Source organism: Anguilla anguilla, chromosome 1 (genome assembly GCF_013347855.1).
Source record: "Anguilla anguilla isolate fAngAng1 chromosome 1, fAngAng1.pri, whole genome shotgun sequence".
NCBI classification, from domain to species: domain Eukaryota; kingdom Metazoa; phylum Chordata; class Actinopteri; order Anguilliformes; family Anguillidae; genus Anguilla; species Anguilla anguilla.
The window spans coordinates 22,237,911-22,260,070 of NC_049201.1; the positions used below are offsets into that span (position 1 = coordinate 22,237,911).

The 22,160-nt window shown below is 48.0% G+C and overlaps 1 protein-coding gene across 6 annotated transcripts in view; it reads left to right on the forward strand.

Moving 5' to 3' along the window:
- The window catches only part of LOC118212746 (neuronal PAS domain-containing protein 3), a 303,159-nt gene that overhangs the window by 228,697 nt on the left and 52,302 nt on the right, over positions 1-22,160 (forward strand). For all 6 annotated transcript variants that reach the window (XM_035390971.1, XM_035390991.1, XM_035390981.1 and 3 more), the window contains one exon: positions 19,021-19,195. In XM_035390971.1, coding sequence (XP_035246862.1) covers positions 19,021-19,195 — 175 coding nt within the window. The remainder of the gene's footprint in view (positions 1-19,020; positions 19,196-22,160) is intronic.

Genomic DNA, 22,160 nt, shown 5'->3' on the forward strand with positions numbered 1-22,160 from the left:
ACACAACAACAGAGCATGGACGCTACAAGCACGGCAAAACAAGCAACAGATATGTGACAAATTCATCAGACACCACAAACGCTCCAAAGCCAGCAACAGAAACGCAGTGCAATTGCCACAGACGAAACAACCACACTGTACCAAAACAAAATAAAAATGTTACAAATTCGCCAGACGTAACAAAACACACCAGGACCAAAGAGATATAAGTACTGCAAATAGAGCACAGCCACGCTAAAGAAAACATAAACCACACACACCAAAACATAGCATGCTGTGCACAAGTAGCAAGCTTATTGAAGCTGAACTGCAGTGAACAAATTTATTGTATGAATTCACTCCTTTGTCTATTCTGGAAAACAGATGGCCCACTCAGCCACTAGCAAAAATTGTCTCTGCAAACCCAACCCATATACATCAACTGGACATTACACACACGCACACGCACATGCACACGCGCACACACACACACACACACACACACACACACACACTTACACACAAACATACAGTGTGGTTTGTAAGTATTTGGACAGTGAAACAATCTTTGTTGTTTTGGCTTTGTACACCAGCACATTGTATTTGAAATGAAATAATGGGAGAACAAAAGGTCTACAGTTGATTCTCGGGTGGCATTTGCATGTAGAGTCTTGCTGTTATCTCTCAACATGAGGGCCAAAAAGTGTCAATGCCAGTAAAGTAGGCCATCGTGGGGTGGAAAAATCTGAATAAATCAATAAGAGGCAAAGCCAAAACACTGGGTGTGTCAAAATCAACTGTTTGATAAAAAAAATGCACTGGTGAGCTCAGCAATAGCAAACAACCTGGTGGACCATGGAAGACCACTGTGGTGGATAACCGAAGAATACTTTTTCAACTGTCAAACAGATCAAGAACACTCTCCAGGAAGTAGGCATAGATGTGTCATAGACTGCCATAAAGAGAAAACTACACCAGCATGATCTCAGAGGGTTTATCGCAAGATGAAAACCGCAGGAAAGCATCAAGAACAGGACAACCGAGCTAGAGTTTCCAAAAAGTGCATTTAAAAAGCTGTAGACCTAGGACAAAGTCTTTTGGACAGATGATATGAGTATTGACTTGATGCCAAGGTGATGGAAAGAGGAAAATGTAGAGAAAGAAAGGAACTGCCTATGGTCCAAAGCACCCCTCTGTGAAACATGATGGAGTAGTGTTATGGCTTACTTCTCTTTATTGATGATGTGACTCCTGGTGGCAGTAGCAGGATGAATTCTGAAGTGTACATGAACATCTTGTCTGCTCAGATCCAACCGAATCCCTCAGAACTCATTGAATGGAGCTTCACCTTGCAGCCGAACAGTGACCCCATACTGCTAAAGCAACCAAGGTGTTTTTCAGGATCAAAAAGTGGAATGTTGTTCACTGGGTAAGTCAATTGCCTGGCCTGAATCCAACTGAGTATGCGTTTGACTTGCAGAACTGAAGATGGCTGCAGTACAGGCCTGGTAGTGCATCACCAGGGAGGATACCCAGCATCTGGTGATGGCTATGGGATTCAGACTTCAGGCTGCAAACAAATATGATAATTTATAACCTTTTACACCATAGGCTCAGAACATTTTGAGTAAAAATGAATAAGCAGCAGCTTGATTATGTGGTTTCATGTGGTTTCATGTGGTGCAGTTTGACTGTACTGTCCCATTTATTGTTATCATCCAAACGGATGAAACAGTCTCCATTATGAAGGGGAAAAATAAAATGTTTACATAAACCACAAGTGAGAAACTGATGCACATGTGTGTATATATATAAGTAATATTACAGCTGCAAATATTGTATGCTCTCTAGAATGTGAAATGGAATGGAAGTTAGAGGGGGGGAGGTGTTCACCTCAAGCCCCTCAACCGGTACCAAGTGTTACACGGCAGCCATTTTAGCACACATGTAAGCCGAGGTGGAGAGAGGAGGGTTTGTCTAGTCAGATAAACTGGGGCATGATTAGGTGGTCAGATAAAGAGAAGTAGGAATTTTGGCCTGGAACCCGATGGAACCTACTGCTCTCAACAACCCGCGTTGAGCGCCAGAAGTACTTGCTGGACAAATCGCCAAGTCTTTAAATTCACAGGCAACATATTGACTCCGTTTTATAATTTATTTGTTTTTGAAAAGCCGTGCTTTTTCTTCTGTTTTTCTATCCGCGGTTTAAAAAAAAAAAAAATGGAGCGGTTTGACAGCGTGCGCAAAGCCTCGCCTGTGAGCTTTGCTCCAAGGTTGTGCCGGGTCTTTGCGGGTCCGCGGGTCTTACTGATCTGAGCCCCCCTCGGTGTCTGTCTGGTAAGCCCCGTTTGCCGGCGAGCCGTAAATTGTGCTTTCCTGAGCGGGGCTGAAATGTCAGGGAGGCCTCAGCTTGACAGACACATCAGTCGGGGCCTGGAGGAGCTGGTCCGCGGCTGGGCTCGGCGCGGCGCGGAGCGGAGCGGCAGAGACGAGCGGGGGGCCCCCCAATTGCTCTCAGATTCGCATCGACAAGGAGTCTAATCGGCGCAATTTTGGGCGCCGTGCCCCGTGAAGACAGACATTCATCGGCGTGTCAGCGGAGCGGCGGGGAGATTAACGCGACGCGCCTCCATCGACTGGCGGGGGCCAGATAGAGCCTCCGCGCGCCCCTTCTCCTCATTTCCTGCCGAATAAAGGCGGCCGGCAGCTTCTCCATTCCTGTCCTTTGTGAAGGGGTGGGGGGGGGGGCGGAGGGCCGGGGGGAGGTGGGTGGGGGGGTAGGGTAGGGGGGTGGTGGGGGGTGGGGGGACACTGAGGGGATGCCGTGGTGTTCTAAATGTAATATACTTCGTTAGCGCTCTGTATCTGATGGCACTCCTCCATTCATTACATTTGCAGTCAGTATCTTGGTAACCTGATTCCCCAGGCATGTAATCTTATTGAAGACACACGCGCACGCTTGAGAGTCATTTTCTTCCTGGGACTGTGTGTGCTTGTGTGTTGTGTGTGTGTGTGTGTGTGTGAGAGTATGTGTGTGTTTGTGTCTGTTTCTGTTGGTGTGTGTGTGTTTGTGTCTATATGTCTGTGTGTATGCGTGTGTGTGTGTGTGTGCGTGTGCTTGTGTCTACGTGTCTGTCTCTGTCTGTGTGCGTGTGTGTGTGTTACAGAGCTTACCTCACATAATGCGCACACACCCTGTTGCTCGGCCTGTCCTGTAGTTCTCATCAGTCAGCGATTCTCAGAGAGAGAGCAGGGCTACAGGGAGGCCTCCTCCTAACCTTGACGCCCCACATCCCAAAGCACTAAAGCTGTACAGTATAAACCTGAGTTGTTAAGAACTTGGCGATCTGACACCTCAGCTGAAGAGGGGGTTTCGTAGCGGGTAGGTTTTTAAGCGTCTGACAACTCGAAACTTTTTTTTTTTTCGTGTGTGTGTGTGTGTGTGCTTTTTTCTTTAAACTGGTAATTGATCCAGGCGCGGACGCCCCATTCATCTCTCACATGTCTTTCTGCAGTAAAGCTGTCAGTACAAATCTTATCACATGCGGCTACATTTGTTTTCTGCAGTGATTTATGACGGCTTTGAAAAGGTCTGGTGATCCCATAGGCTCCTGTAATTCCGAGGCTTCTCCCCGTCAATAGAATGGATTCCTGACACTTCAGACAGCGTTTTTGGAGCCCATTTGATAAATCAGTGCTCCTTGTTTATATTAATTGATTAGGAGCAGGCTCCCCGGTGGATTCATCAAATACCATGACAGAGTCTGCCCTTACCCCCCCCCCCCAACCCCCAACCCCCACCCACACACACACACACACACACACACACGCGCACACACGTCCCTTATGGCCCTGACCGGCGCCGAGGCGACGCGCAGGCTAACAAGCGCTAGCGCCGGGCGGCGCCTCCGAGGACTTCCGCCGCCCGTTTCCACGTCGCGGGCCCCTCTTCACCCGGAACTGCCGGGCGGGATTTTTAAGAGCGCCCCCTCGGAGCCCGGGGTTTCGGAAGGCGCCCCCGCCGCCGCCGCCGCCGCCCCCGCCGCACGCGCTCGGGTCTCGTGCCGCGGTAGCCACCTGCGCCGCGGAGCTGAGCGCGCCAGACGGCTCGTTTCTCTCTCTCCCGCCCCTCTCTTCCTGTCTGAGGATTAGCGCCCCTTTGTTTACTTCATCCTTCTCCTGCGCTCGGTAAGCGGTGGGCCTCGCGGAGCCGGAGGCGTGCTAACGAGAAGCGGGATCCCAGATTTACAAACGGAGGAACGCTCGCAATGGACCCGTCATATTTCTGTCGGCCGGAAAAGCCGCAAAAAGCGTTCTCTCCTCGTGTAGCTTTTTAATGTTTGTCGTGTGTTTCTCTCTGAGGAATCTTTGGTTTGTGACCCAAGAGTTAGCATGAATAGATTGTGAAATTTTCTATTACAACCAGAGTCCATTCTTTGATAACCGGTATTTTTCAAGTCTACCGAAGTTTTTTTTCCAGTAAAATCTGCTCTGATGCTGATTTAGAACATATGGTTTAGTAGGAAATATTGTATTTCAGGTGAAATGTAGCGATTGAGAAACGTTTTATTCCCGTATCCTTTCAAAAATATTAAAAAGAAATTTGTGTTTTTGTAAATTCTGATTTTGAATTTCATTATGATACAATATCAGCATTTTGTCTTTCCATATTTTGTTTGATATTTGCAGTGATAGAAATGACAGTTTCTCACACATTCATAATTTGACTTCATATTTTCTGTGTTTCTTCACTGCATGTTTTATGTCTCTTTAGGGTTACCATTAATTGTAAGAAGATAACAATGACCAGTATTTAATATTAGGAGTAACAAATTACATTATTTATTCACTAAACTAAGTAGATTTGAAGTACATTAATGGAGATCTTACAATTCCAGTATTTTTTATACTGTTAAGTGAAACAATGGTAATGTAAGAAATGGGAATTAATGGGAAAATTTCAGATTAAAATTCAGGATTAATGCTAAATAAAGCAGTAATAAGCTCAGTATTCCCTGTTAAACACACAGTTGATATTTAGTCTAAATAAAAATGTATTTATTGTAATATTTGTAAGAAGGCCATTAAAATGTTTCCCTAGGCAAGGTTACAATATTCACTCTTATTATGTCATATGTGCTTCTCTACAGTGCATGTTATAACATTTTCTCAATTTAGCCACCCTGATTCTTTAATATATTTGACATTTTTATCAGCTAACCATGAAGAATGTATTAGATTTTTAGAAATGAAGTCATATCATTTCACTTTAATTTTAAGAACTTGAGCATAATTTTTAAAATGTGAACCCAGTTTGTCCGTTATGATCATTAGTTTCTTGATTGGGTAAAATGCTTTACCTTCTGCTTTGACATTTCTAAATGAAAAGCTGTACTGCCTGCTTTTTTCACTGAGGTGTCTCCCGGTCTTCAGGGGTTGAAATTGTTTCTCTGCTGCTGATGTTTACAAAGTCCACATTTAGGAGCCACCCGTGTTTTGAAGCCGTTTTCATTGTCGCGTTTGTCATCTTCAGTACTTCTCCGTTCTTAAGAAAAAATATGACCGTTCCTCCCCATTTCGATTCGCCACCCACGAGAAGAAAAAACACACGGCGATGCTCGGGCGATGAAGGATTTTCGGAGGATGCTGGGGGCGTATGTATTACCCAGAATCCCACATCGGTCATTCGGCCGCTGAGAGCGCCCCCGTCAGGCCGGGCTCTGGAACGGCAGGCCGCGCGGCGTCTCCGGAGCTCGGGGCCTAATTGAATCTCCCCTCGCCGCCCCCGTCCTCCTTTATTACCCGCACACGCTCAGCCCTTTTTAAACCCCCCTGTAAGCCCCCCCCGCTGACCCGCCCCTGTCATTAGCCCTGCCTAGCGCGGGCCGGGACGTCTACGGGTGGCGAGGAGGTGCGCAGGCCCCATTAAGGAGTTAACGAGGGGCTTCCGCGGCTCCGGGGGCTTAAGGAACAGTGCCGCGTTCGCCAGAACCCCCCCCCTCGGCCCCCCCTCACACACACCTGGACGCGGCATTGATCTGGAGCTCCGTGTTAAAGAAAAGTGAGGTTAGGATTCAGCTTTAGCCAGCGGGGTCCCCTGGCACCACGCCCACCTTCAGAGACACGCACACACACACACACGCCTCACACACACACACACACACACACAGGCCTCACACACAAATAAAGGGATTAGATCAGAGGCAGAGGGATAAGTGAGGGTGTATTGGCATCCCTCGCCTCACACACTCAAAGGAAAAGGACGCTGAGGTTGTGAGGCAGGTTCAGCAGAGGGCACGTGCCGTTGACATGCCGGTCTAAGCGCCATCCCGGTCGCCAGATGCACCGCGAAAACCTGTGTGCCATTTGGCAGGCCCACAGGGAAGCGCTGATGTACATGTGGGCAGGTCTGCTCGGCACAGGTCGGTCTTGATAGCGCTGTACCTCAAGGCATCAGTACAGCGGTCAAAGAGCTAGCAAACTCGTGCATAGAGAACCGCTTTCAATCAGCACACGAGCTGTGTGAGAGAGGGACTCCTCTGCCAAATGAAACTATGTTAGCATTGTGTATCTGAGAGGCATCGTATCTTATCGGTTTCTGCATCTTGGTGCTTTTTTCATTTTCCCCTTTAATCCTCTCAAATATTTGTAGTTTGTGTTAGCATCGCTAAGCTTCTGCTTACTGGTGCTGATGTGCACCAGATCCTCACGGTTCTGCATCTCATGGGGATCTTCCACATTCTTCCTTACTGGAGCTGGGGACATGCTCGTCAATGACGGATCCTCTACCGATGGAGAAATATGAGCGCGTCAGAGCCAGCTGTGGACCCATAGTATACCAGCAGGGGCAGGTTTGGGTGTGAATTTCAGACCCTCTAATGTTCATAGCTTTTCCCGCCATTTGGTGTGTCCTGTTGCTACTGTTCAGTCAGTTTTCAGTCAGTGGCATGGCCCCCACCCCGCCCCCCCGCCCAACATCATATGTTCCAAGAGCCTGGTCTGGTGCGGGTTCCTATCAGCAGAACTGCGCCATGAAGCGGAATTCTGCGGTGCCGGTGGCTCTGTGCGGCGAACTCTAACCATTTTAAACCGCTGCTCGCTTTTGAGCTCCCAACGCCTCAGAGTCCTGTGGGCCCGAACGCACTTCCAGCGTCTTCGTCTTCACGAGCGCGGCGTCTTCCCAGCACCCCCTCCGGGCGTCAGACAACACCCGGACCACCACGTCATTCTGGGTTCCGCCTTTTTTTTTTTTTTTTCCCCTCGGAGAAAAAACTCGGCCTCGGTTAAACGAGGACGAGGCTCGGTGGCCTCGGGGGGGGCGGGGGGTGGGGGGAACGGCAAGGCCGCGCGAGCGCAGGGCCGCGGTCGCGAGCCGGATTATAAATGTGCGCTAACGAAGCTCTGCGAGGTTTGTTAATGAGTGCTGAAGAACCAGCGGGGTTGCGCTATACCAACTCCCGGAGTGTAACCAAATAGATTATGATATCACTTATCTCAGCGCTGTTCTGGCTAATTACATTTATTGATTAATGGGTTACGGGGTTCACAGCATCATCGCCTGTGAGGACAGCAACAGCCCTCGGAGTGCTCAGACAGAAATAACCAAAATCCCAAACTGTTCAGAATTGCCTTCCGAACGCAAGGCTAGCGTTCAGAAACACCCCATTAGCCATGATCTGTTTGTCTTCTTTTTCTGTTTGGAAAACAGCTTTAAGGCCATTGGAAATTCTATAAGGGCTCTGTTCTAGAACGTTCTCTGGAATTATGATGTCACGCCGCATTTGTTCATAACTCCCCTTTACCAGGCGCATGGTGGAAAACTTGCTTCACATTTGTGGCTGTCTGTTGCGGAGGCATTCAAGTGTACGCCATGTCCACCATTGTGAGTCGCTCTAGGCAAGACCATCTGCTGAGCAGACAATTGGTCGGATGAATGAATAAATTAATATGTATATAGTTAGATATACCGATACATAAACAATTCAACGAGGCACAATTAGGAGCGAGATCGCAAATGCCCTCCGCTATATTTTACGGGAGATTTTCTGAGCCACTGGTCCTTCACGGTTATGTAAATTCATGCAAATGAGAGGCTGCATGACCGTGCCAGCTTGTGCTGGGGTCCCAGGTGATACAACAGGAAGTGACACGTGCCCTTGCCCCCGTGCTACCCGGCGACCGGAGGATGGGCGGAGAGGCGGTCCGCCGGCGTCAAGGGCGAACTGGGCCAGGTGCGGGTCTGCCCCGCCCGCCTTCGTCATGTGATCGCGTGTCTGCTTTGTCAGTGGTTGCCTGACTCTCCCTGTCATGTCTGGTTCTGCAGCCATGCAGTCAGTATGTTCCTATATAATAAAGGAGCGGGTTGATTTAAAAAATATATATTCTTCTGTCTTAAGTGGCAATGTGCGATGCTGTGGCCTAATCACGCCTAGAGGAAACAGGATATGATGCGTCCAACTCCCTCCCCCCGCCGGCCTCACGCCAAATTCGCCGCATTAAAAGGAGCGCGAGCGCCAGCGTTTCCCTGCGTTTGCCAGGGCCGGTTTGACTACAGGCAGACGGCTTAACTGGAGAGGTGATGGAAGTTGCATTAAGTGCCGTTTCTCATGGAGACAACAGACCAATCGCGCCTCCCGGTTCTACCTGCCCAGATCGGAGCTCATCGCTAGATAATTCTCGAGGTGGGGGGGGGGGGGGGTGAGGTTGCTTCTGTGGGAGAAAGGACGCCGTTTAGAACGGTTCGCCCTTTTCTCACTTTCTGCATGTTCCGTGAAACAATACCTTCGCCATCAGCGCCAGGCTGGATGCTGAAATTGAGGTCCTTAGTTGGATTACACCCCATTTTCCGACTTGGAAAGGGGACACCTACGGTGCTTAGACAGTTGACAGGTTTTGCTTTGTGAACAAATGGAATTGTTTAATGCTTGATCGCCCACCAAATTATACTTTGCTTTTTTAACCTTAAATCGGTTATTTAGCACACACACAATAAAAAAAAAAACCCTTTTCCCGGTTGATTTCTACTTCAAATGAAGCCAGACATTTCGAAATTGTGTAAAGATGTATAATTACTGGAAATTTCATTTGGCAAGAGGAAATAAGGGAGAATGAGAGTACTGTGGGAGGTTACAGAGTGCTCATTTTAAACACAAAAGCTGTTTTGCCAGAAGCCTTGTCTAAAGCCATAATTACAGCCTGCGCTCGCAGGTTTCCCTTTTTTTGTCTCCTCGTTTTTAGCGCCATAGCGTGCTGTTCAGAAGCAGGTCCCTCTCTGTGACTTTTGGGCTGTAATTGAATATAAAAAACGGCTAGACCCGGAAGAGCAAACCGCAGTCACTTCCTGTCCAGCGTCAGTCAAGCTTCAGAGGGGTCAGCCTCTCTCCTTCTGCTTGCCAGCTTAGGCCTACGACGCAGTGGCGTGCGCCCCACACCCCACCGCCACCGCGCACTCAGGCACGCACGCACGCACGGAGCAGCTGTGTTATTTCAGCAGTGTGTGTTTTTGGGAAATTTATCTCCAAATTCGGTTTATGTATGCATTCACTGAGTTTTCCTTCCAACCCCCCTCAGACACAAACACAAACACACACACACACACACCCACACACATGCACACACACACACACACACATAAGGGACAATCTAATCAACACTGCCCTCCGCATTCAACAGAATTATGAAAATGGAAACACAGAACTATTTTGTGTGGAGGAGGAGAGTGTGTGTGTCTGTGTATGCGTGTGTGTGCATCCGTATGCGTTTGTGTACGTGTACGCGCGTGTGTGTGTATGCGCGTGTATGTTTTTTTTCCCCCCTCTTCGTCTGTTCAATAATTCATCGATTCGGCGCAGCGGGGAAAAGACAGAGATTTATGGCCTGTGATTGTGTCATGTCTGGTTATATCATGTCGATGGGGGGAAAATTGACCACAACTACAAAAGGCTATTTCTGATTTTGTTTGATCACCATGGGAACTCATCAGAGCTCGGGAGGCGAGGGGGAGGCGTCGGGAGAGTGGGGGGGGGGGGGGGGTTGGGGGGCTGGCGTGCGGGGCGTCGAGGGGGTGGTGGGGTGGTGGGGGTGGGTGGGGGGAGGCGACGGCCGCGCTTTCATTAAGGGATCACCGCGGCCCCCCGCCGAGTCCCGTCTTCATTTTCTCCCTCCCCGGCGCTCCCCCCGGCCCGAGAGCGCATTCCCCATTCCGCGCCAGCCGCTCCGATTAATATGAAACCGTTAGGAGAAAATGAGAGTTTATTGATTTGTTTTAGGGCGCGCGCGCGCTGCTGGCGCTGAGCGTTATTCAGATTCACAGAGGGCCCATAGATAAGTGATTTCAATAAGGAGACAGAGAGCGATGCGGCCCGCGCCCGGGCAGGGGGAGCATCGACGCTGGCACGTTTAATCTCTCTTACTGAGGGCTAATCATTACTTTCTCTCTCTCTCTTTTTTTTTTTTTTGGTTTTGCAGGTGATTTCATTTGGGTTAGGGAGTGTAGTTGTGGGTGGGGGGTGGAGGGGAGGGGGGGCGATTGGGGGGTGTTTGACAGAATGAGAAACCACAATGGTAATGTCCCAGGGAGGGGGGGGTGGGGGGGGCGGGGGGTAGGGAAAAAAAAAAGTGAAATTACCTCCCACCCCATGACACTTCCTCTTTATGGAAAAGCAGTGGGATGTGACCGGAGGGGATGGGGGTTATTGCCTCCACAGATTTCTCCTCAGGCCCGATTTTCATTTGTAAGGTGGCCAGTGATCTGCGGCGGGGGCCTTACCAGCTGGAGTCAGAGGGGCCCCGCTCCGCCGGGCGGGGGGGGGCGGGGGGAGGTGGCGGGGGGGGGGGGGGTCGCGGGGGTCAGGCCGTGGCCACCGTGCCATTCTGCTCATTTGAGCCCGGAGAGCGGCGCTTGCATATTGCTACTGTACCAGACCGCTCCCCCCCCCCCTCCCCCCCAGCGCTCACCAGCCCCGTCAGCTGGGCGGCCCGCTCTTCTGAGGTGTTGCCCGGTGACACGCGACAGGCGCGCACGCGTATTTTACTGCCAGCTCCGAACCGGATGTACATTATAGTTTTAGTGTGTGAAGTGTGGCGTACAGTACTTGAAAACTGTTCTGAAGCTGTGCTTCATGTGGTTAATGAAAGCACAGGTTATAATGGCTGAAGTAAATCGGTGCTCACAAAGAAAATATAATAGATTTAACAGTGTAGTTATTTTTTCATTGGGGTGGTGGTGTTTAATAAATATTTATTTTAGATTGGTGTTAAACTTCAAACCGTTCATTTCTAATCTGTAACGCGAGATGGGTCTGTTCATTGTGGGTCAATGATTATCGCTCTTTGAATTCGATTTGAACCTGTTCCCTTTTTTTTTTTAAAGTGTTTTATATTTTGTTGTTCAGGCTTTCCGTTTGGCTTGGCCTAATAAAACCGCCCCCTCCCCACCCCACACAAAAAAATAAATATGTCTGTCTGTAACGTAACTGCTTCATCGCTATCACATGTATTTATTTATTTTTCTTTACCTGCGTCTTGGGCGTGGATGCTTCTGAGCTGCATCTCAGTTAAAAAAAAAAAAAAAAAGAGCAAACGCAGTCGGGAAACGAGCGACTGGTAAAACATTTGGACTGGAGTCTGCTCGGAGGTGTCAGGCGGCGTCTTCGAAGCCGAGCGGGCTGAGCGGAGAGAGTGGCGTTCGCGCGCCCCCTCCGCGAGCTGGCTTTTGCTCTTCGCTGTCACCCGTTCTGAAGGTTGAAGGGAAAAGCGGTGTCAGAAAGCTGATTGGTAGCGCGGAATTCTCCGAGACAATCTGAATCTCATATTCAGCTTCTTTGCCACAGTGGATTAAGATGATCTGAGGGGGGCTTTGAGCGCTCGATAAAAATCAGGCCACGGAGAAGAAGAGCAGAGGGAGAAATTTGACCCTTTTTGTCCTTCGAAGTTAATTGTTAAAGTTTCCCCCCCTCGCTATCCCCCCCACCCATCCCCACACCCCCACCCCATCCTCAGTTCCCGGTGTTTTTCTGAAGTGGGCTCATTTTGTTTAAGAATTTATGGATTTTTTTTTCTCTCTCTCCTTCTTGCGTTGAAATGCAAATGGACGAGCCCAAAAAGCCTGAAGTTTCTCGAGAGCCGCTCTTGTCGTCTCTCGCATGTGATTGTTTCTGTCAAAGCTGATTTTGGGAAAGCTTTATTAAGTTTCCCCTTCAATAAAGAAATTGCAAATATGAAAATTAAGACACCATTGTCCTCGAGTGTCACAGTGATTTCTCCCTTTTGCCGCCCATTCTCTTTCTGAATCGTGAATGTCCTAAATTGACGTCGTTCTGCTGTAGACTAATTGAGCGGCTGCCTTTCTATAGAACGTAACCAGTCCTTTTCTCCGACACTGTATTTTAAAATCTTTGTTCGTTGTTTCCCACTGTGAATTAACCCATGGCAGTAAATTCCCTGAAAAGTAAATGACTGACCAGTCAAATAAATGATCTAATTTGTAATTATAAAAGATGTTTTTCATGAGAGAAACGAGCGAGAAACGAAATCGTTTGCAATCGTCCTCAGCCTTTGTCCACGTGACTGTACATCCCTTTCACTGGCCAATGAGGATCCCATTCACTGACCAACGATAAGCCCGCCGTGCGTAGTCTCGTATCCGGGAGCGTGCACGAGAGAGACCCAAACATCCACTCCTCTTCCCACGATGCACCTCCTTACGCTCGGAGGAGTGACAGGCTTCGGTCGGAGGCGGGCAGATTAAGGCGGAGCGGAGAAGTGGCACAATGTGGTATTAGAGCGCCTCGGAGAGAGAGAGAGAGAGAGAGACTGTCTGCTCCTCCAGTAAATCTGGGCCCTTCTCTGTCACAGCCCAGTAAACGGTTACTGTAATCTGAGCCGTGTAACACTCGAGTGGCCCGGAGAACGCTCTCCGCACTTAATAGTTGAGCGGTGATATATAGTGTACCGCCGAAGCTAAAGGAACGCGGACGGGCCCTGCCAACAGATACAGGGGTGGGGGAGGGGTGTGTGTGTAGGGGGGCGGGTACGGTTATTGGGCAAAGGGGCGTGGAGCAGACGGGAGAAGCGGCTCCCCCGCTCGGAGAGCGTTTGTTTGGATTGCGGGATCGAGCCGCGTCGCTCCATCACCGCCCTGGGCTTGGCACCGTCCACGCCATTCATCATCGCTACGCCAAAGAGTGCGTCGGCATGGAAACTTTCCAGAGCCTTTTAAGGCCCCCCTCCCCCGCCCCCCCCCCCCCCCCCCCCCCCCCCCCCCCCCCCCCCCCCCTCCTCGAATGCATTTGGTTATTAGACAAATGAAGGAAAGGCGTTTGCCTACTTCATTCTCATTCTTGGCAGCGTGCTTTTATCATAAGGCAGATAGTCATTAATTTACAGAATCAACGCTGGGAACATCTTTTGTGATCTCATATTAAATTTTCCCCCCGAATCCGCCCCTTGGCAAAAATTACTCACATCGTTAAAAAATATTTAATTAGGCTGTAGTTTATACCCAGGCCGCTGGGGAGATGTGATTTGCATGAGGCGGGTGGCTCTTTTTGTTCGTGAGGGAGATTGGATGTGAGTGGGGGGGTGGGGGGGTGGGGGGGTTCAGAGGGTCAGAGCCTCAGCCAAGGACTCCCGTTTGCCAAGGTCAGACAGGTAGCGGGGCTCTCCCTCGGGTCCCTCCGCGGAGAAGACAGCCCCCAAATTGTTCTTAATTACCGGCTTCCTTAAAACCAGTGCTTTGTTTTTCTTTCAGAGAATCCCCCCCAGCCGCCCCCCTACCTCCACCCAAAAACACACGCACGCACACACACGCACGCACGCACGCACACACACACACACACACACACACACACACACGCACACACACGCACACACACACACACACGCACACACACACACACACACACACACACACACACACACACACACACACACCCAAAAACACACGCACACACGCGTACCCTCAGCACCTCCGTGTTTACTCACTCCCCGCGTGCGTTTTTCCCGCTCTTTCTGAACAGATAGCTGGAGACAGAGAGAGGTTATGTGCTGGAGGCCTCGCAATTAGCTATTCCACAGAAAAGCCAGTTTCCATACCGGTCACACTCGCCCAGTCATCAGGGCCCCTACCCAAGACGTGCAGGGTTTTTGTTTTTTATTTTTATTTTTAACTGTTCCGCTTTAAAGTGCAGCTCATTGGCAGCGATGTCATTTACATGGGATTAAAGGGTCATTACCAGCACTGTTTTATCCAACCCCCCCCCCCCCTTTAGTGACAGCTGTTGTTGGAATAAGTATTTAATTGCATAGGGCACATCAACACTGTTTAATGACACCAGGTAACCAAAAGCAGTGTACGAGGCCAGTTTTTTTTGTATGCGTCTTAATGACTGATTCATAACAGAGTAATTACTGAAGGTTATTCATGGCTTACACAAGGAGCAATTTGCAAGTCGGGGGTGGGGGGGGGGGGGGGCTGGGTGAGGCATTTGGGGATGGGGGGGGCTTGTGTGAAAATTCTATGAAAAAATGCAGCCTTTTCTTTTTCATGGAAAAGCCTATGTGCCAAGTGTTATCAATAGAAAGCAGTGAAATACGTATCATTAATATAACAGTAATTATATGCTATCAAACTTATAATATTCCATTTAGTTAATGTTACATTCAATAATTAATTCATTCTGAAGCCTAGAGCCAACATCAGTTTCAGTTTTTTTTTTTTTTTTTGAATACTGCTTTATAAAGAGGTGACAATATTTTAATATCGGGGTGTGATATGTGAAGTGCGCAGTGAGAATTTTTTTTGAATTCTTTTCCCTCTTCTGATCTGTTCATATTTGTATTCTTCAATTGTCAGCAGTGAAGTTTAACTGTCTGCTATTTCACATTCTCCTCCTGTCTGTTTTTCTGTAGTTTAATAAGTAAATATAAGAAAATTTTGCTTTTATAAATGATGTTTTTTTTTTAATTCCAGGTTGACATTGAGCTTGCGCACAACTGGCAGAGTGCAAACAGATCCAAAGTGCTTCTCTTCATTTAGTTGATGCAGGCCTATCGTGGCAGGTCATGTTTGATCTCCCTGCAGTGCCTTTAATGCCATCCTGTTTCAGAATCTTTTTCTCACGCGCTGCGCGTCTTTTGCTCGTTAGGCTAACCGGTCGCGATGAGGCGAAAGAACGAGATTCGCAAAGAAGCAGAAGCGTTCAAAAAAAAAAAGGGGGCTTATTTGACATTTGACATCTGTTTCGTTTCCTGAACCGGTTTATTTTGGCGAGCGCACTTCCTGTCTCTGCGCAGCGCGAGCGCGTGTCATCGCTCGGCACGTATGGCGGTAACCGGCTGCCACGCGCTGACGTCGAGGCCGCCGTTCCTCAGACGCCGCGATCACCGGCAGGTTAAACGCAGGCGGCGAGGGGGGGGGGGGGGGGGGGGCGTGCGCTCCGACGCCATTCGCTGAATAATTTCGCCATGACGAGGAGGGGGGTTGGCAGGATCCCTATCGCCTTTCGATAGAAACGGAAGATCGACGAACCCCCTCAGGGCTGGGGCCCATCGACGAAGTGGCAAAAAAAATGACATCCTGTTTGGGTCGAGACGCGGCGCCGGTACAGTAAAATCGCTATCTCCCAGTTCGCGGGAGCAGTCGGACGAGGGGGGAGGGGGGATGGAGGGGGGGTTGGGCGGGGGTGGGTTTGTGGAAGACAGGCAGCAAACTGTCCGTCATGTGATGAAATTTGACAGCGGGGGATTATGGCTTTGATGGAGCAGAACAGCTAATAGAAGAAGCTGACATTTTTGAAAAACCCTGCTAATTAAGGCCTTTCCTCTCCTTAAAATGAAAATAAAAGTCTCGTCTCTTTCCGTTTTTTTTTTCTTCTTCTTCTCCTCCTTACGGTTGGCGAATCAGGTGTTTTCATTAATATGTGCCAGTCAGTCTTAATAAGGAGGGAGGGCATGGGGGAGTTATTATTGAGTGACCTTCTACAAAATAAGCATGTTGCTGAGGGCGGCGTCGGCGTCGGGCGCCGGCGCGGCTGTGAAAGCGGAGCTCATTTACAATGCAAAAGGCCCCGCCGCCGAAAATCCAAGTGTCCTTTGCGCAATCACAGAGCGTAATCCACCCCTCTCATGTAGCGGACAACACCGCCACTTTACTCCATCTGCCGCCATACAATGGATATTAGGATATTATTTCTTTATTTTTTTTTCCCCGCGCCATTGTCGTCGCCCGCCCCCCCCCCCCCCCCCCCCCCCCCCCCCCCCCCCCCCTCGTTCGTCCGTCTCTGCGTGGCGGAGATTAAGGGAGCGGGTGTGGGGGTATTGTCGAGCCACTTGTGTCGGGGTAAAGTCGGCTCGTCTCTCCCCGACTGTTAAAATAGTCGTCCGTCGTGTTCATGAATTCTAATGGACACAAAAGGTTTGTCTTGGTGGCCTGTGAAAGGGAGATAGCTTCGCCGTTTCATCTCCGTTCTGAAATAGATTTTTAAAGCACTTTGTGTAACGCGTTCACAGCGACGGCACATTCAGACGGCACTTCCGCCGTCTTTTTTTTTTATTATTCCAGTTTAATCCAATTATAAATTTGAATCACCGTCCCCCCCTCTCTCTCCCTCTCTCTCTCTCTCTCTCCCTCTCTCTTTTTCTGGTAATCCATGGTAGAATGCTGCTCTTGAGGTTAAAGACACTGATGTAAGATGATCTGCTTTTCTGGAAAAGAAACCGCGGCAATTGTGCGCTACCTTTTGTTTGATTGCGGATTCAACAGTCTGTAATCTGGTCGTTAGAGAAATCTTTCCCACCCCCTCTTTACAGAAGAAAAAAAAGAAAAAAAAGAAAACCCTTTGCAGTCTCTGTCATTCCACTTGGCCCACGAGACAAAGCCAGCCAAGTCTGTCTGGTGAAGAAAGGGAAGCTGAAAAGAATTATTATGGATTCTTATTTGTGTTGTCTCCTCTCCTCGCTGTTGACTGCAAACAGAACGATGCCTCTATAGTGTCAAGAATGACGCTGAGAAAGGTCTCAAACGTGCGGTTATTTACATCTGTTGTGTACTGTTGTCTGTTGATGCTATTTTACCGTGTGTGAACAGCATTGAGGGAATAATGACAGAATTTAGACTGAGAGTGCTGGGTCTGTCCACAGCTTGCCAATGAGAGGGAAGCCATTTGCACCACGCTGAGATGTGGTTGTACAGGAGCCACAGGCTAGAGGCTGCGTCTGACATACGGCACTCCGCGAGCTGCTGGAGCTTTAGCTTGCGAAGGGGAGTTAGCGTAACTTGCATGCAGGTGCACAACTCAGTTATTGTTTTTTATAGGAAGTATATTAGTGCTTTTATGAAAATTATACCAGAGCTCTAAATTCTAATTTCTCTAGAACCGGTGTGAAATGTCTTGTTAACATTAAGAAATCTGTAGGAGGGAAAAAGCAGACGGTTTCTCAGTCTGTGCTGCTTGTTTCCGATTGATCTTTCCGAGCTGATTTATATTTGTTTCAGCGTTTTCGTTAGCTCCTGCCAGAAATTTCTCCCGAAGACGTGCTCAGGGGTGCGCGGAAGCATCGCTAGCCGTTTGATTTTGATTTTGATTGATACCGTATCAGTCTGAAGTACTCTGAATGTATAAATAGTGCAACGGCATAATTTATCAAAATTTAGGCGAGGTTTTGACGTGTACGTTTCAATGAAGATTTCGCAGTCCGGGAGAGTTCCGGGAGAGTTTTTTTGGGGGTAATTGTCTATTTGAATACACAAAACGCGCAGTTGAGAAACGGGGTCTTCTTTTCACGCGTCGTGTTATTGTATGCGACACACAACAGCGCCAGTAAGCCAAATCCAATAATTATTTAATTTCTTTATTATTGTTTCTGCTCTGAGAAGTAATTTATGAAGGACTAAATTGCTGAGAGGGATTTGACATTAAAGGGATTATTCCCATGTAATCCCCGTGTCCCTGCAGACCCGAACCGATCGCTGCATGACCAAACACCGCTAAAGGAAATGTAGTGCGACCCGATTGTGCATCCGAGGGGATCCGAACCGGGCGCATCCGAACCCGGGACGCGTTATCGTTAACTCACCCCGCCGTTCTTCCTTGTTATCCCCAATTAGCTGCGGCAAATCCCTTCCTCGCCTCATCCTGGGGAAACGAGACCGTTCCGAGGCCATTTTTTTTTTTGTTGTTGTGGCGTTCGGTCTGTCAGGAGGGCGAAGATTTGGACACGTGCAGGATGCTGCCTCGTTGAGTTCTCAGGGAAAAGGTTGGGTGGGGGGGTGGTGGGGGGGCGGGGGGGCGGCGGTGTGGGGTCACGGTTCAGCCACGGTGGAAAAGAAATCACCTGTTTCTGACACCGGCAGCGAGGGAGGCACGTCCTCTCCTTTTAGTTTTTTTCTCACCAAATGTTAAAATTCAGAGAGGTCTGTCCTTGTTTTGGTGAAGGGCAGAGGTCGTTTTAATGATGGTGTACAAGCCGCCCATCCCGTCTCCTAAATTATTCTACAGATTAGCCTGCTTCTTTCTGAAGATGAAATAAAAGTATTAAACATTTGAGATTTGTTAATGAAATAATAAATGAAAGTGCGTACTCTTTTACCCTTGATAGCAAAAGGGGACGCGCCAAGGATGCTAGCAGCTTCAGGTGGTGTCATTGCCTGTACTGTGTAATGGCAGGGGTGATACTGTTCCTGTGTCATTATGAACTCTCAAAAAGGATGTGTTATATGTGTTGTATGTGATATCCGACATACTTTCTGTGTTCCTACTTTTGTGTTACTTTAAGCACAAAGTGTGTGTCAAAGTTACTACTTTTGTTTGACCAATGTACAGTTTATGTGTTACAAACTTTGAGAAGTAACTCAAAATGTGTTGTCTGTAACTAGACATGGAGGTGCGTTTAAGAAATGGCACGTTTTGTGTTGTTGGCAGCACATCTGTTCTGAGAGTGTAGTGGTGACGTTTTTACCATTGCATGCTGGGTCGTAATCACACGGACGATGCCTTGACGGTGACGCTGTTCGCTGACGACGTTTCCCCCGTCGGCCTGCAGGTGGAGCTGACGGGCAGCAGCGTGTTCGACTACGTCCACCCGGGCGACCACGTGGAGATGGCCGAACAGCTGGGCATGAAGCTGCCCCCGGGGCGGGGCCTCCTCTCCCAGGGCACTGCCGAGGACGGCGCCAGCTCCGCCTCCTCATCCTCACAGTCCGAAACCCCGGAGCCAGGTGGGCGGCGCCATAATTTGGATGGGCGGGGTGTGAGTGGGCAGGACCTTCACATTCTCCTTAATTACTGAGAACACGTGGTCGATTCAGTCAGCTAGGTTTTAAAGGTTCCTCTTTAAATGAACACTTTTTATTTATTCATAAGTTCCCCACGAGCTGTTGTGTTTCCTGATCATGTGTCTGAAGAATTCTCTTTAAACACAATTTCAAGTTTTTGTTTATTTATACATATTTAAAGAAAACCTTTGCCTAAAAAAATCTATGATATATATTTTTTGTAAATCTATGTTGGATTTACAAAAATATGCTTTTACTACAGTACCGGGAAAAAGAAAAGAAAACTTACTTTCAAAACCAAAAACAAAGCATTGCATAGAATAACCAAAAGCCTATTGCTTCATGTTCATGTTTATGCAATCTGGGAACATTTAATACAAAATGAATTGTTTTCCTGTTTCTTACCAGGTTTAGTTCTAAAATGTTTAGGAAATCTCTACCACAAACAAAAGAAATGTTTCAAGATGATAAATAAAGGTTCAGTTATATGGCTTGCAGGGGAATTGGAAATGGGTGATGACAATTACAACAGTGTTGCTGGATTACAATATGTCTTTGTGCCGCTTTTGTCAATGAACGCAACGGCTATCTGATGAGTAAATTGGCGTATATTTTGGCTGGTCCGGTGGGGTTTTTTTTTTTTTGTTTTTTTTCAAACCATTCTCTGTTGTGATTGGAGGAGGCTGCGAGGGGGGAGGGGTTTTGTGACATGACAAGCCCGATGTGTGTCCTCAGCGGATCTCCAAATTCTCCGCGGAGGGGAACGAGAGCTGGGGAGGCCGTACTGTAACACAGGCTTACCAAGCCCCTGAATTTAATTAGAGGAATTGTGTGGAGGAAATGAAAGGAGGTGACATTCCTCATTGGAATTCCTTTCAGGGCTGTTATAGACTTTGCCTTCCAAATGTTCCCATTTTCATTGTGTTGTACTGATGATAATTTAAGTATTAGGGGAAAATCCATTTATAAATTAAACAAAATGACTTGATATCCATCAGTCCCTTAGTTCATCAAGCTGTTCAAACAGGAGGAAGATTGGCTGTTCGGCCCGGGTCTTCCGAGAGCCGGGGTAATTAGATCTGCGAAGGATTTATTCTTTGCTGATTGGGGCTTTAAATTAATTGAAGTTCCACATTTGTGGTTTTGTCCTTTTCTGGCTTTTTCCCCCCCCCCCCCTCCTTTTTTTTTTCCTTGCGAGGAGATATTTCACGCTGGCGGGGCGGAAGAGTGACAGGGCCGGCGCTGGAGCGACTCCCAATGTTAATTTCTTGGCGAGAGCGGAGGAATCTAATGAGCGGACGCTCCTGACATTGAGATTTATTTGTGTACACAGAGACTCATTATGAATCTGCTGTAGTATCACACAAAGGGCACCTAACGCGTTCGCACCTCTGAGACTTCCCGGGGGTTTTTTTTCCCTCTCTCTCTCTCTCTCTCTCTCTCTCTCTCTTTCCTCCTTCTCCTCCTCCTACTCGCACGGCCGAGCAAAAGCAGAAAGGGGGTGGGGGGTGGCGGGGGGGACAGGCCCCCATTTAAAGCGGGCGATGAGCGGAGCGCCCGCCCTCCCACCCCCCCCGCCGTCCCGTCTTTATCGCGCTCTCCCCTCGCGCCCGTGACGTCTGTCAGGTGACGTTTCGGCGGCGCTACCTGGAGGGGGCGTTGCGTTTGCGACGCCTTGTTTGAAACGGCTGCGTCTGCGAGCGTATATGCGTGTGTGTGAGTTCATGCGTGAGCACGCGCGCATGTGCGTGTATATATATAATATGTTTGTGTGGGTCTGCCTGCGTGTATGTATATGTATGTATTAATATATATGTGTGTGTGTGTGTGTGTGTATACATACACATATATATATGTGTGTGCGTGTATATACACACACACACACACACACACACACACACACGTATATGTGTGTGTATGTATATATATGTGTGTGTGTGTGTGTGAGTGTGTGTATATACAGTGTGTATGTATTTGTGTGTGTGTGTGTGAGTGTGTGTATATAGTGTGTATGTATTTGTGTGAGTGAGTGTGTATAGTGTGTATGTATATATATGTGTGTGTGTGTGTGTGAGTGTGTGTATATATAGTGTGTATGTATATATGTGAGTGTGTGTGTGTGTGAGTGTGTGTGTATATATAGTGTGTATGTATATATATATGTGTGTGTGTGTGTGTGTGTGAGTGTGTATATATAGTGTGTATGTATATATTTGTGTGTGTGTGTGTGAGTGTGAGTGTGTGTGTGTGTGTGTGTGTGTGTGTGTGAGTGTGTGAGTGTGTGTATATATATAGTGTGTGTGTATTTGTGTGTGTGTCTCTCTTTTCATTTTCCCCTCAAGGGCACGTCACATTTGTAATAAACCCGTAAAGCCGGCTGTATTTCTCTTGAAGATACTAATCCTGGTGTTTGTCAACAAGTTGTCTTTGATGAAAATGAAAGTCTGCGGCATGGCGTGCATGTAGAGGCTGATAATAAAACAGACGGATGAGACGGAAAGGGGAGATCGTCAGAATTCGAGAGGGAAGAAAACATGTTTTTCAGAGTTTTAAAACTGACATTTTCTCACTTAATTCCCCTGCAGCAGTTGGAGGGAGCCAAGTTTTGTTTTGTTTGGTTCTGTTTTGGTTTCTTTCTTTACGAAGAGTAGGGGAAAAACATGACTTACTAGAAAACTACAAAATGTTGCTGGCAATATTTGACCATGTATATTATGTGCCGGCTTTATCGGATTATGGGGTCACCTGGAAAAGTTTTCTTGTGCGCCAAAAATAGACTCAGTGTCATATTTGTATATTAACATCAAATTAGTAACATTATTGGTAGTTCAGAGTGTAAATATGTTATGCCATTTCATATCATATAACTTCTGATGTGAAAATTAGTCTGATGAATATACTAATATGC